Source organism: Ooceraea biroi, chromosome 5 (genome assembly GCF_003672135.1).
Source record: "Ooceraea biroi isolate clonal line C1 chromosome 5, Obir_v5.4, whole genome shotgun sequence".
NCBI lineage: Eukaryota > Metazoa > Arthropoda > Insecta > Hymenoptera > Formicidae > Ooceraea > Ooceraea biroi.
The window spans coordinates 2,911,412-2,925,965 of record NC_039510.1 but is presented as its reverse complement, the minus strand read 5'-3'; the positions used below and the strand labels follow the sequence as shown (position 1 = coordinate 2,925,965).

Below are 14,554 nucleotides of genomic sequence, written 5' to 3'. Positions count from 1 at the left end.
CTACCCCGCGATCACGAGGGGATGATTCGGAGCAGCGGACTTGTACGGACGAGCAAGCAGACGGACACACGGACGGATGGACGGACGGAACCGACGAACGAACGAACGAACGAACGAACGAGCGAACGAGCGCGAGCGGACGGGGTAGAGTTGCTATAGAAACACTAATTCCGTCTCTGTCGCACCCGCGCCACGCCGCGGCGATCCTTGCGACCGGGGGAAGAAAAAATAGCGAGGGTGAAAAACCTGGGGGTGACTCAAATAAAAAAACGGATCAATATTAACTCTTTTTTCAGGGGCGGATGGGTGGGGATGCTTCGGCAAGCCCCGTCGTACCCCGTTCTCCATCCCGTGGCCCTTCGCGCCGCTTCTCTCGATGTCCCTGTCTCTCTCGTCCTCACCCTCATTCACTTTCTAGCTCTCTCTAGCTCTTACTTTTCGGCCACTTTATTTTTTTCACCCTTCGAGTTTACTATCTTACTCTCTCTCTCTCTCTCTCTCTCTCTCTCTCTTTCTTTGTGTTTCTTACTTTTTTAGATTTTATTTACTCTATCCGATTTTCTCACGAATGAATGAGTGAGCGCGCAACAAATGTTTAAGGTGTAGTGCAAAGTTAGCTGCTTCGAACTTGTAAGACTTGAGAACGTGAGAATGATCGGATCTGGAATGCTTTAAATGCGTCGCACCTGTTACTTGCCGTCGTGCGAAAAAATCGAGGGATGGCCTTCAAAGCACACGCGATGTTACGATGCATTGACCTGGTTACTTAAACGAGGGTCGAATTATTCTGAGCAAATGCGTGTCAAAGCGATGCGTTAGCAGCACCGAAATAAATGCGAGATGAATGAATTTGAATAAAAAGACGCGTTGCTTGTGAAATTAATTAATCTGATCAAATGCCTGAAATATATAAATATTGCGTTTGTACCGTTCTACAGGTTACCGACGATGAGAAATCACGATATAATACAGTATGTCGAGTTTTCGAGGGTAGTCGATAAAGATCAATGTACTGACGGATACTCATTGGATTGGAAAAACGCACGTGCGGGGTCTCTAACGTCGATCATCTCGTTCTCGATTTCCAAATTAAAAAATTTTAAAAATTTTTTAAATAAGAATATCTAAAAATGAAACTAGAGAGATTAATATCTTTTTTTCATATCAAATATATTTATTCTTTTCTTCAATTTCAGGTACTTCCTAATTATTAGCGTTATCTTAATCTTATATTATAATATTATTCTTTACGATATGAAAGGAAAAAAAGAATCGTACAGTCGTGGCCGAGTTTCCCGGAGTCACCGAGTGCGTCCTTGACTTCCGGCCGACCCTTTACAACCCTTCTTTGCATTCAGTGGCCCCGAAAGTCTACCCTTTCACCCTCCGGAGCTCTCGCTCACCGATATGACCAGAGGAACCCCAAACAAACAGGCATTTCCATGGTTACGCGCAATTACCAGGGTTGACCAGCGACTAACTACCCGCCTTTGAGTTTCCACCTTAAGGACCGATGCGACGTGAGCAAATCGGTCAGGGGTCTCGAAAATCGAACGGTGGGGCGCGTCGAAAAAAAGATGACAAAAATACGTGGATAAAGAACGACGATGCGAGCCAATATGCAGTAAATTTGCAGAATCGCGAGTGACCTGGTTTTGATCTATTTCCTTACTCTGCTCACCGCGACCCATCCCTTTTATGGATCGCATTTATGGGAATGCCGTAGTGGTCGTTCGCCGATAACATCGTCGTGTGCAGATATGTCGTATAAATTTACTTCCTTTCTACCTCTCTTGAAGAAATCTCAAAGGATGCCCTATGATATCAAATATCCGAATATCAAGAAACTGACCATTTCCTTGACATCTAATTAAAAAGGTACGCTACGTCTAACCATGGTAGCACTTTACACAGGTTGTAATGAAAATGTTAACATAAAATTAAGATACAAATAGTTAACATGAAATTACTACCCTAGCTTCCTACACAGGGGTGCCTGAAATCCCAAGTAAAATAAAGTAATTCACGATTTTTGAATGTAACCTTTTTTTCACAAGCGAATATTTTACAAACTACTTTCTTTTTCAAATTTTCCTATGTATATATGCCTATAGGCATATTCCTTGATGTGTGGCATATCGATGGAAAAAAAGGGACTTAAAATCAGTTGATTTTTTCTTATATTTTTAACTATGTTAATGTTCGACGTGGGGTAGCCTGTGAAAATTGAAAGTGTGGGACGCTACGGTTAAGATACATGTCTCCGAGACATTTTGTTCAACTAAATACAGCTAGTTATCTACCATATCTGTCATCATCACTGTAGATTCAATTTATTATTTCTGTACCTCCTACCTTTTTCAAGCCAACTTGCAATGCTCGTTATACAGATAGTACTAACTCGTCTCTTCTTTTTATATCGCTGACAATGGTTTTCCAGTTCATAGTTCATACTGGGTGCAAGAGTACCGTTGAATTGTTCGCGCACTGCCCCACATATATATATATATATATATATATATATATATGTATACGCGTGAGTGCCAAGCCGCGTAGAAAAAATCAATGGCATCAATTCTATCGGCACGCACGGGCCCATTCAAGTTCAAGGCCAGCGATTGTCCCGAAATCGGCCGCTACAAATGAACATATGGCACTCGAAGCGAGTGAGAAATAACCGAGTAGCTGTATCATTTTATTTATATTTGGATTTGTATTTTTCATTGTTACATCTAACAGCATCAAGTTAAAATTGAGAAGAACTGGTTTGCGTATTCGACCGTTCGAAATCTGATTAATCACAGGGAGAAGAGCGAGTCTCTGCGCGAGGAATCGATCATTATTCCAACATAATTAATGGTATGCAAACGACATAAAACGAATCAGGAGAATGATTTATTCGCGCGAACAGTGAGCAAATATAAGGGCGATTTCATCGTCACGCTCAAGTGACGAGTTCAGTGATTTTCAGATTAATTTAATTAATCGCGAACGGGAAAATCGCGACCGATCTCACTGGCATCTTCCCTGAAATTCATGATAAATTGTTCGCGACACGTTGACTCCGTCGCGACTACGATTATACGTAATTTTATCAAGTCAGTTCGAGATTCTGTTAATGGTATCTCAAATCCATATGGATAAAAACTCTATCATCGCAGAGAAGCTTGATTTATAAAATAATGTCGTTTTGCGTTACGTCGGCTTTAATTTTTTTCGTTCCATCACGGTGATCGCAACGTCACGCTTTCCCGGGGGGTAGAAAAGTGTGAAAAAAGTATAAGAAGAAAGTGCGGGCGCCGATGTCTCGCGGCTGTAATTGCTACTGCCGAATTAAATAAAAAACGAGCGGGACGAGAACAAAAGGAAGTGAGGAGGGGACGCGAGAAAGAAGAGAACGAGTGAGGAGGAAGCCGTCGAGACTGAGTCCTGCGAATCAGACCCCGTTGGATTTCTCTCCCTCGCTTCATCCACCGCCGTCGACGACGACGACGACGACAAGGAAGGGTGGTTGTAGTCGTCGCATCGCGCGCCGGCTAACCCGGCATATCATTACCCCCTTACCCCCGTGCCAAACCGGTCCACCCATCGTCCTCCGTGCCACTCACCACGCTCTCTCCTACCCTTCTGCCCGTCTCGTCCTTTTCCTCCTGTTCCTCCTACTCCTCCTCCTCTCGTCCCGATCTTTTCACCCTTCCATCTTCTCCGGTAGCAACCCTCCGCGCTTCGATTCGCGCGGGGCAGCTACCCCTCCGTCATTCCCCCGGCCCCCGTCGCCCTCAGTGGGGGCAATATGGCCGCCCTTGCACGCTGGATACATTACGGCCGCGTTGCTTAATTACGCAAGATACTTTTCTTCGAGGGGAGTGAGAAAGAACGAGAGAGAAAGAGCACGTGCGCGCGCGCTTGTTCGCCCCCAGCTCCTTTTCCCGCGCCGAAGACGCGCTCCGCTGGAAGCGGAAGAGGGTAGTGAGGTCAAGAGGGTGTTTTCTCCCTCTCATGCTTTCTTTATTTTCAGTCCTTTTTCTTTCCTTGCGCTTTCCGACCGACAAGGTAAGACGCGACTGAAATGTGACAAAAGCTTGACGGTACCCGCTCGGATAGAGATAGAAAGAGAGTAAAGATTTTAGGAGTCGATCGCTAAACTTGTTCGTGCAGTAGCCAAACATTTCATGAAGAAACGGTGGATTAATGGCTGTATTCGTGATTTTCGATTTATTAATAATTTTTCGGCAACTTAAAGCATGCAACTGTTGGAAGAACCTGAAAAATCTTGAATTTATCAAGATAACATTTTGATTTCTTACAGCACGAATTAAGCTGCACGAATCCCCGAGAAATGTTTTAACGAAAGTAAGAAGTTGAAAAAAGCATCGTTTGATACTCTACTTTTGTTCGCTATTTTTGGTCTGAGCGCGTCGTCGCCACGCGAACGATTAATCAACCTTTAATCATTATCCCGTGGTGCGACGTGTAACCACCCCGGGTCCGCGTATAACACATGCACGCGCTTTTACGGGGTGCAGAGACATGCGGGACGCTGACGTCGCGCATAAGGCCCGGCATTAATCAACCGCCTACCGAAAAAAAATCCATAACCCATTAACTATTTAGATCACCCCGTCACCCCGTCACTCCTATCTCGCGTGCGCCGACGAGCTCGTAAAGCGCGAGAGGCGACCACTGAAAAAAAAATTAAAAATTAATATCGCAATTTCCTACCGACGGTGTGTCTCCCGTGCTGCTGCGAACAGGAAGAATACGACAGTAGAAAGGGAGCAGGAGGAGGAGGAGGAGGGAAACGAGGAGAAAGGAAGATGGGCGGGTGTAGATTCGCGACGACGTAGAGAGCGGAATGCTCTCGCGCGACGTAAAGCATAAAAAATAATGCGCGCGTAAAAAGGCTACGCCCGCTTTTGGGCTGGAAAAGGGTGCGCTAGTACCGCGCTCGTTCGCCAGCGAGGAAGTTCACGGTTTAAGTAACGGGGCATGAATAATAGAGGGGAAGAGAAAGAAAAGGAGCGACGTAAGGCGAAGCGAGGTCAAACGAGAGAACATTAACGGACTTACGAAGGTAGAAGAAGAAGACGTCCAAGAATCTTCGTATCTTGGAAAGCTTCCCTATCGGCCCGATTCGTATTTGGCCCTTACGTATCTAAGATGCATGCAGGCAAAACTTAATTTTTGAAATTGTTGAATAAATTGCACGCGTTGAACGAAATCGTTGTGGCTCTTGGAAGTCGTTTGAAAACACGGGTTGTCGAACCGATTCCTGGAGCAAGAACCAAAGTACAAGGAACAACACGAAGCGAAAGGATTCGTCCCTTCTACCCACGAACCCCGCGGATCTGTGCCACGGAGGGGTTGAAAAAAATGGGTTGGGTGATGGTGGGTGAGTCACTACTATCGGCTGGGGTGATAGCGCCTGGGGTGGGTGCGCACTTTTTATCTACAGGGATTTGCAGAGCGGGAGCCTAGGTCCGGTTGCACCCTTGTGTCTAACCCTAGCCTGCAATACGATCGACCCACAGAGAGAAGAAAAAGAGATCGCGCACGAGGGAGAGAAGGAACGACAGAAATTATTCATGAGATGCGCGCAAGTTTTTGTGCATGCGAGATGTATGCGAGATCGGTTCGATGAATTAGGGAAGGGTTGATCGAAAAATCTGCTGCGAGAAGAACGCTCCTCGTGCGCGTGTTCCATGACCCGTGTTCGCCAGTCTACCGAAACTTTTCGCGTCGCGAATTCTTACAGCGATTTCTGAGATTCGAAACTGCCACTCGAAATTTTCTCAGCGCAAAAGCGCCTGCTATCCACTTTCGTTTTCGTGAGTTACGCGGAAAGAATATATGCCGAGGCTTCAAGAGCGGCTAAAATTAAAGCAGGATTAAGGTAAGTGCGACGAAAGAAAATTATCCCGAGGAAGAGAGGGTCGCTGAGAGGTGCTCTTCGCGCGGAGCAGCACATGGAACGAGAAAACGTTGCCTTGTCCGCGACATTATCAAAACGGGAATCCGTGCCGACGGTAATCGCGGCCGGGTCGGAAATAAAGAGGATCAGAAGAATAGCATCGTAAGGAGAGGCCTGGGCGCAGCCACACTCGCTGACCCAGCAGCCTCCTCTACGGAGCTCTCCTCCCGTGCAAAAGGCGGTTTCCTCGCCGAGGCAATTGCCAGAAGGAATAAAATTTGGATGAGTAACGAGCTGCCGGCGCGGCCGCCGCCGGTGCCGTTTAACATTTCGTAATCAGGCCGCACGTCGCGTGTGCGCGCGAAGAGAGCTCGGCGAAGAGAGAGGGTGGACGTTTCCCCGCACGTTCCCATACTTTTTTCTCAGGATTGCGATCTCGGCGTAAAAAAAAAGAAAGCAAGAAGCGCAACCCTCCCCCACGGTATTTCTCATTCGCCACCCTACGCTCTGCTACGCCAGGACCGTTACCGTCGACGGCGAAGCCCTGCGTCTCTCGCCTCGCAAAGTAATTTCGCTTAAAAACGTAATTAGTGTGCGCCCGAGATGGGGTTGAGGAAAAAAATCGTTAGGGGTAGCCGGGCTTTTTTCATAGCCTGGGGTGCGGGACCAGGGGCAGCGGTGCGTTGCGCGAGGGTGTCCTCCGGGGTGTGGAGCGGGACTGCCTGCTCGCTCGCTTGGGGTTCCACCCTCGGCCCCGCACTCCACTTGGTCGGCGTAGGTATCTCCTTTTTTCTCTCTCTTTCTCTCCCTCTTCTTTCTTTCTCTCGCTTTTTCTCTCCTGATCAAATCTTCGGGGTGGACTTCTCGAGTGGTACGCGGAGTAACTCGGCCGTGGGCCGTATCGAGCCGCGTCTTCGCCGCGCCGTAAGGAAGTTGAAAGGATAAAGGATAAGGGGGCGGAGGAGGCTGGCGTGTCGGAATCGGAGAGTATAGATTGATAGCCGCGGAGAGGAAAGAAAAGTGAAGGGGGATGGTCGACGTAGATTCTTCGATGACCATTGTTACTCGTGAGTCTGATATTCTGATATTTCTTTCGCGTATATTCATACAGGTACATACACGGATATACAAGTGCATACGTGAGCCACTTGTAAATCTTTCCGCGATCACGAAGCTCGAGAGACCCGTCTCGTTATTAATAATAGACCGAACATGCGCGTGTATCACGTTCGAGAGGGGATGATATTACGGGAAATAGCCCAGCAGAAAATTCTTGAGTGGGCGTGGATACCCTTTAACATCGTTTTTACAACGCCCCGAGTGTTACACGGCTGTGCAACCCCCGTGACACCCTCTCTCGCTCTACTCTCGATCAAGTGCAGATCGATTTGACACAAAAAGCCCGATACGCCCGCGAAACCCCTACGCCTCTTCAAAGCTACTCCGAAATCATTTTCGTGGCGTATTTCGTCCCTGCGTGTGTCGGTGATACTGATCCCGCGCGCATTTGTCGTAAGGCTCGAGGTACGAGTGTATTGAACTAACTGACACGCGAAGAGAAGCTCTCTTTTTTCCTCGTCGTCCTCGGTGAATTCAATTATCCGATGGTGCGCGTCCGCGTCGTTAGAAGTTCATTATACTTTATGCGTCACCTGCCTCCCTCTTTGTCTCTTTCCGCCGCCGTACGAATGAGACGCGCTGTATAACGCAGAAGAAAATAAATTTTCGGTAAAAGCAAAGTGCTACAGGCTCCGGCATAAACACCCTGTCGAGCGCGCAGCACCTGAGGCCAGGACTTACGCGCCCGTCTGCGTGAAAAGAAGAAAGAAAGAGAGAGAGAGAGAGAGAGAGAAAAAGAACGCGCCCCTAGTTTTAACATTGGATTTATACGTACGCACTCAAATTTCTCGCTGCAAGCGTCTCTCGCACACTTCAAGTAGTTCGATATTATCGGTCCGTTGCGTTTAGTGGTTTCGAAGCCTAATTTCAATACAATATAGCATTGTTATTATATATTCAAGATAGCGCGACTCTATGTCTTCCTGTGGTCGGACAAATCTGTTTTGTCGAGCCGTCCACTAATTTACAGAGAAATAGGTTCCGAAAGACGCGCCTTTAGATTTGTCCGTGGATTCTACATGGCTTCTTCTTCTTACAGCGAGACATTTGGCGGAAGCTGAGGGAGAAGCGCAGCTTTTTCCGGAATCGCGACAAGGGGCGAGGAGAAGGAGAGGAGAGGAGAGAGAGAGAGAGAGAGAAAGAGAGGAAAGACGAGCTGATTGAAGCGGGCACGATGTTTAATTCAACGAAACCGAAGACACGCCCCGCTAACTACGGAGCGAGCCTCATCGACCCCTAAGGAAGAACCCCAACGAAATCCCGGCGCGCGCGATATTCCTCTTTCGCTTTTCCTTAAATCCTCCCGGTAATTGCTTCTCTCCTTCGGCGAGCGCGAGCTCGAATACTTACTTTTAAGACAGCCGTAGCGGCGATGGCCTGGTCATCGGTGAACGGCGAACAAATTGCTAATCGGAAGATTCGTGCTCAAGATCGGCAGCGGTGGTTACTCCTGCGAGTTCCAACCGATCGATTTCCTACATCCGATCGGGGATGAATCGCGTAAAGAGTCGAGGGTTCAAGGACGAGTACGCGAATAATTCGCGAGAACGCGCCATCGCTACAACGACGAGCCTGCCATTTTGTGCCTCGAATGCAGCAATTACCGAGAGCTTGCATTGCGACGCTCGCTTGCAGTGCGCATGTCCTCGAGGGTGAAAGGGTTAAAGGCTTCCCCACCCTCGTACCGGAGGGCAGGTCTTCGAGACTAAAGAGAGAGAGAGAGTACGTCCGATTCCCGCGATATTACGCGAGTTGGAGCACGCAGTGGTGAGTGCAATGGAACGAAAAGCGCGTTACGCGGATTTCCGACCACGCGCCGGCATGCATCAAACCACCCCTTCTTCGTCGGACGCGCATCCACCCTTGGGCACAGGGCGCAACCCTTTTTTTTCTTCCATCAGCGATAAAAAGAGACTCCGGGTGGTGAGACGCGAGGCGAGGGGATGGTTGCTCGCGTGCATCCTGTTTTCCACCGTGGCGGCGTAACAAAACAAGCCGCGCTAAGAAAAAGTTCACGGCGAGCCGAAACAATGACGCCCCGGCGCAGCTGGTTAAACGCGGAAGGGTTGCCGATTAGCATAAAAGGGCACGATTACACGAGCGGCGCGGGGCGGAATCGGATCATGCCGGGTCGGGCTGGCAAAAACGCGCGACGAGGCGTTTTTGCTCGCTGAAATTACGTGTATGCAGCAGCGAGTGGCTTGCTCGTGCACAATGTGTCATGCGAATTAAAATGAGGCAATGAACGCTCTTTAGCGAGGGGTGGAACATTTGTTTTGAAGTGAGAACGTGAGCCAGAAGCGTAGCCTATGGGTTTGCATGAATAACTCCTTTCGCTTAGCTTTGCCGAAGCGAACTAGATATTTTTCAAACGTTTACTCAAGAACGTCATCCCTATCAGGACAGGTGCCAGTAATCCAACAGATGCGGTTACGCGTATACAGCCTGTGTCTCGTATTTTTTTTACAGAGTTTTGTATATGTAATTTATATATAATTATTATAAAATTAGAGTTATATATAAGCGAAATATTTATTTATAATATAGTAGGATATTGCACATTGTAAAATATACAGAGTGTTGTACGTATACACTACACTTTTTACAACAATACATTTTAGAAATCACATTACGCCAACTTGATAAAATGTGCGGCAAACGGGTACATTTAAGTGGCTCGCCAATAACCGATGGACTTGTTGATACATGCGCTACAATAGGTGCTACAATATGTCGGAATTATTTGCCGGAAAAATGCCGAATATCACTTCTCCACGTGAGAAGATAAATCAAACGAGAACGTATACGAGCGTGCGATACACATGTGTGTGGAACTGGTCGAAAATTGTGAAGAGGGTAACCGAAAAATTGTCGATGGAGTTATAAGAGTGGGCTCCGTGGCCCATCAGCCGTAGCCCCCTCGTGCCCCTCCTCGTACCCCAAGCCGCAAAAAGCAAACGCGGGGTCGCCAACCCCGAAACACGAACAATGCATTATTTATATGTCATTCGGATGATGTTGTATCTCGGCACGCGCGTATCTCTTCCCTTTCTCGAATAGTTTAATCAATTTTATCGCATTAAATAGCAAGATAACATTAAATTATGAAAGGATATTAAAAGAACTGGAAACGAGATAATCGTGAGGACCAAAATAATCGTTGATCATTGAGTATCGGTTGAACCGTGGTCTAGAGGGTGCTATTCTAATTTTTAGACCGTTGCGCTACTCACCCTCCGACACGTGAACGCATCATCGATTCGTTTGCACGATCGACTTTCTCACTTTTTTTTATCTTCGTTTCTACCGTGACGCGATCAAAAAAATAAAAAAAAGAAAAAAAAGCGCGATGATTGTGTCACGAAATGAGAAGGAACCGCCTTACACAGAATACGAGAGGAGGAAGAAAGAAACGCGGGCTCTGACGGTGTGCATTCTTGCAAATGTCGCGGTAACTGGAGAAAGAAACGTGCTCGTTAAATTATAACAGCTACCAAGTTCCGCTTCCGGATAAAAGCGACGTAACAGAATGCGAAATAGAAGGAGGGAATGGACGAGATTGAAGGATGAAAGAGCAGGAGAGAGAGAGAGAGAGAGAGAGAGAGAGATCGCGCGGCAGAGGGTGGCTCTATATGCATACGAGAACATTCAGGTGTCAATCAAGGCTCGGGATCTTTGGACTCTGGGGTGTCGAGCTCAACGAGAACACGATTTTTCCGCTAAAAATTTACGTATTCATTCACGCGAAGGATCGCGAGAATGGAGAAGGCAGGGGCAAATTACGAACGGGAAGTCTGTTTGCTTTTTCACCACTCTTGACTTCATATTCGAGAGCATATTTTTTGCACCAACCGTCACACATTGTTAACGTCAACTCACGTTTCTAATTTTTTTCCATACTTTGCTGCCAATAACGGCGGAAAGGAAGGAACGGACCTGCATCGCGCGATACACGATTTTAATAGAGAAGTGATAAATCTCTCTCCATCAAATAAATAAATTACGTTGCAAATGATTCGTAAAAGTACACGAAAAATTATATTTAATAACTGAGAACAAATTATATTTAATATAATTTTATTAACGAGAATCTATATTTAACAACTGCATTAAATTTCCTGAACTTTTAGTTTTTCCTGAAATTATCTGTCTTATTGAGTCTTGCAGCAATATAGTTTTAAGTTTTGCACATAATCTTGTATGCGACAACGAATAATATAATAAAATAACATGATATATGATACAAAGTTATCATATACTTTTTCGTGGATCTGAGAGATTCGCGAAACGCTGAACAATGTAAGTCACAGAATCGGGTCACCAACAAATCAAATATGTTTGCATTCTTCACGATCGGCATTTACTGGCCAATCGCAAAACAGCTTGACGGTTTGGAAGATCAAACCGGGAGGACACCATTCCTTGATCGGTTTGCCGTGGTTGCACATGTAATACTGCAAAAAGATATGCACGACCGCGTAAGATGCAAAAGATATGTAAATACATAAAAATATATGATATATATAAATAATATATAATTTACGATATATAATTATATAATAAGATATAAGATATGTAAAAATTATAATCGTTATACCATTCTGCAGTCTTTACTGGGAATGAACATCTGACCGTTGCAGACGACTTCGTTGTCATCAACTGGCTTCGAGGTAGTATGCGTCGGGGGCAGAGGTGTCTGAGTGGTAGACCATTCAGGTTTCGTGGTGGGTGCTGGTTTCTCTTTATCTTCACCTGTTGAAGCCGGGGTGCTGGGTGGCCTGTCCCATTCGGGCTAAAAATATAAATTGCAATCGTTCGGTTTTTGTGGAATATATTCTGGCAACATACTATGTATCATACTATTGTATATTCGTCATTTAGAAGCATAATCTTAACATTTTCTCTATTAATCTGTTACCCGCGGTGTCGTCTGATAATCCTTGGACGTCACGGTGTAGCCTTTCAGACCATTGTAAATAGCAGTCATGAGAGGGTTCACGGGACCGCAGAGTCCCCTGAAATCGTCCATGTCGACTGCCCAGACCATAGCACCCAGATATTTTTTCTCCTTGATGAACTTTATCTTGTGAGCGATACTGTCAGCATCCTCGTAGCCAACCCATTGGGTGCCTGCAAATTGAAAATTATTAGTAATTTTTAAATTAAAAGGAAAGAAGAGAATTGGGGCGGATAGATCTGATGAATACGATTGCTCTAAAAATTAAACTCACCCTTATACGTGTAGGGTACTAGGCCTATGTCGTCGTACTTCTTGGTCCATCCGCCGTTGTTCGGTTTTACCAGTTCCATACAAATCTGCGGAAGATAATATTTTTCACGTGCAACAAATGCGTCTGCTGAACGCCACGTGGCTTTCCTTCGCTTTAGTTCTCGTCTCACCGAATCGATTACTTACCTCGTAGTAAGCCAAGAATCCTTTAGCCCCGGTATACTTGCCAGCATCACCACCACCGGCTTCCTTATTGATATAAGTTCCGGGGTTGTAGTTGCTGTTGCCTTGACTGAGAGTGAAAGTACGCCCGTATAATGGGATTCCTACGACCAATTTGTTGGCAGGACATCCCTTGTCTTCCCAAAGCTGAAGACCGTCGTGCTGAAATAACAATGTCTTCATGTAGCGACATGTACTCGTGAAATGATTTGCAATTAATAATGTGATAACTTTTTCATCTTGCCACGTATTCTTTTTTCACGAAATATGTGGATTTAAAACAAGAGACTTTAAAGAGAGAGAGAGAGAGAAGAATGGAAAGCGTACCACGTTCAACTTCTCGTAGGCATACTGATCGTGAGGTCTCCTGTAGAGCGGACTGTGAACATCGGCAAATCCGGCCCAGTTGCCACGTAGGTCGTACGACATCACGTGAATGGCATCGATGAGTCTGCAATTAGAATAACAATTAACAAATATTGAGAAACCAATATTTTGCATCGAGTTTTGTATATTTATCGCCATTGCGCATGAGTATCAGAAGCATTCATTTCGAGCAAAAGACACACTTACTCGCACAAGTCCGGCACGTGGTATCCCTCGTTGAGACGGAATGTGGCCATCGGCACTGCCATAGTGATCTCCCAGCCCTTGCCCTCCTTATCGAACGCGGTCCTCAGCTCCTCGACGAAATAGAAGAAGTTGTTCTTGTCGCTGAAGGATCCGCCTCTGTCAGTAGCGGCCGGATATTCCCAATCGAGATCAAAGCCGTCGAAGCCATATTGATTCATGAAAGCTGCGGACAAAATTAGAGATTTGCTTCGATTCCTCCCTACCCAATTTGCAACGCGGCTGGCAATCTGCGGTTCCAGGTTGTAAAGCTGTGGAAAATTTGCCGTTCCCTTTTCAAAATCTAAAACCTCGAATATTGAAGCTTCTTTGTGAGTGGTTTCCACTCGTGCTCACCGACGATGCTTCTAATGAGTGAATCACGTCTGGCTTTCACGCTGACCATCGCGCTATACTTTTTGCCACCCTCGCCCCATCCTCCGATGGCTACTTCAGTCTGTAGGTGCGGATATTTCTTCTTCAGGGCGACGAACTTGTCGAAGCCGCCTTGCTGGACATCAAGCTCGTCATCGAGGATAAGCACCTCCCAGGTGACATTGCTCACGCCGATAAAAGAGTAGATAATGTGCGTGCACATATCCGCGGGAATATCATCGATGCCATAGCTGCCTACGTCCGGACGGTAGATAGCCCAATTGCTGAAGTAACAGACTATTCTTGGGGTTTCTGTAATACAGACACAAGCCGCTTAATATTGACGTTGTATTTATATAAATTTTAATTTACATCTTTATTGAATTGCACAGAAAAAGTATATAGTTTTTTAATATTATACATCTGTATGCTGCTATTATTTTGCCTTTTTAATTCTTGTATAAAAAGAATCATAAACTGTAAAATGCCTAAATAGAAAATTATGGAGATGTTGCATCGTAATAAAAGCATCATTGCATATATTGAAGCATATAATCTGCAATTATTATAAAAAGGAAAAAATGCACTTATATCGGATTGTTTTAAGATAATATAGTGCAAGTCAATCTCTCGTGTGTCATCTTTATCTTATCATTTGAAAGTAAAACTCACCAGTCGTACCACACGCCAGGAGTGCTAGGAATACAGGAAGAGAAAACAACAGCTTCTCCATTGATGTCATCTTGAAATCTGCAAAAGGAAAAAGAAGGAAAAAATTTAATGAAACGTCACATTATTAATTATTAAGAGAATTTTAAGATAACGAACGATTTATTATAATAGACTTTGCTGGTCTGCCGAACTCTTCGAAGTATATTGCTTAATTTCTTAGCTTTCACTTTTTGATTTTTTTTATAAATGACTTTGATTTTAACATTATTACCTCGGGACGCAAGTAAAATCGTGTCTTAAAAAATGTCTTCTTCTAACAAAATAAACGAACCTCTACCTGCTCTATATAACAATGTGCTCTAGCGCCGCGTGCTCGAAACCTCGTGCGATTTGCTCGGCAGTCAAGAGGTTTCTGC

General features: G+C 45.5%; 1 protein-coding gene across 2 annotated transcripts; it reads right to left on the bottom strand.

The window, feature by feature from the left end:
* Nucleotides 1–9,549: 9,549 nt before the first annotated feature.
* LOC105287719 (endochitinase) lies at nucleotides 9,550–14,554 on the bottom strand. 2 transcript variants are annotated; one of them, XM_011353443.2, is made up of 10 exons: nucleotides 14,476–14,554; nucleotides 14,139–14,216; nucleotides 13,449–13,778; nucleotides 13,056–13,278; nucleotides 12,810–12,933; nucleotides 12,447–12,644; nucleotides 12,262–12,346; nucleotides 11,949–12,160; nucleotides 11,628–11,822; nucleotides 9,550–11,484 (listed from the first exon to the last, which is right to left on the bottom strand). In XM_011353443.2, exons 2-10 carry the CDS (start codon nucleotides 14,206–14,208, stop codon nucleotides 11,359–11,361), a joined length of 1,563 nt encoding a protein of 520 aa, XP_011351745.1. In that variant the 5' UTR covers nucleotides 14,209–14,216; nucleotides 14,476–14,554; the 3' UTR covers nucleotides 9,550–11,358. The 2 variants fall into 2 exon arrangements, with proteins under 2 accessions (XP_011351745.1, XP_011351747.1); XM_011353445.2 differs by having other exon boundaries at nucleotides 14,470–14,552.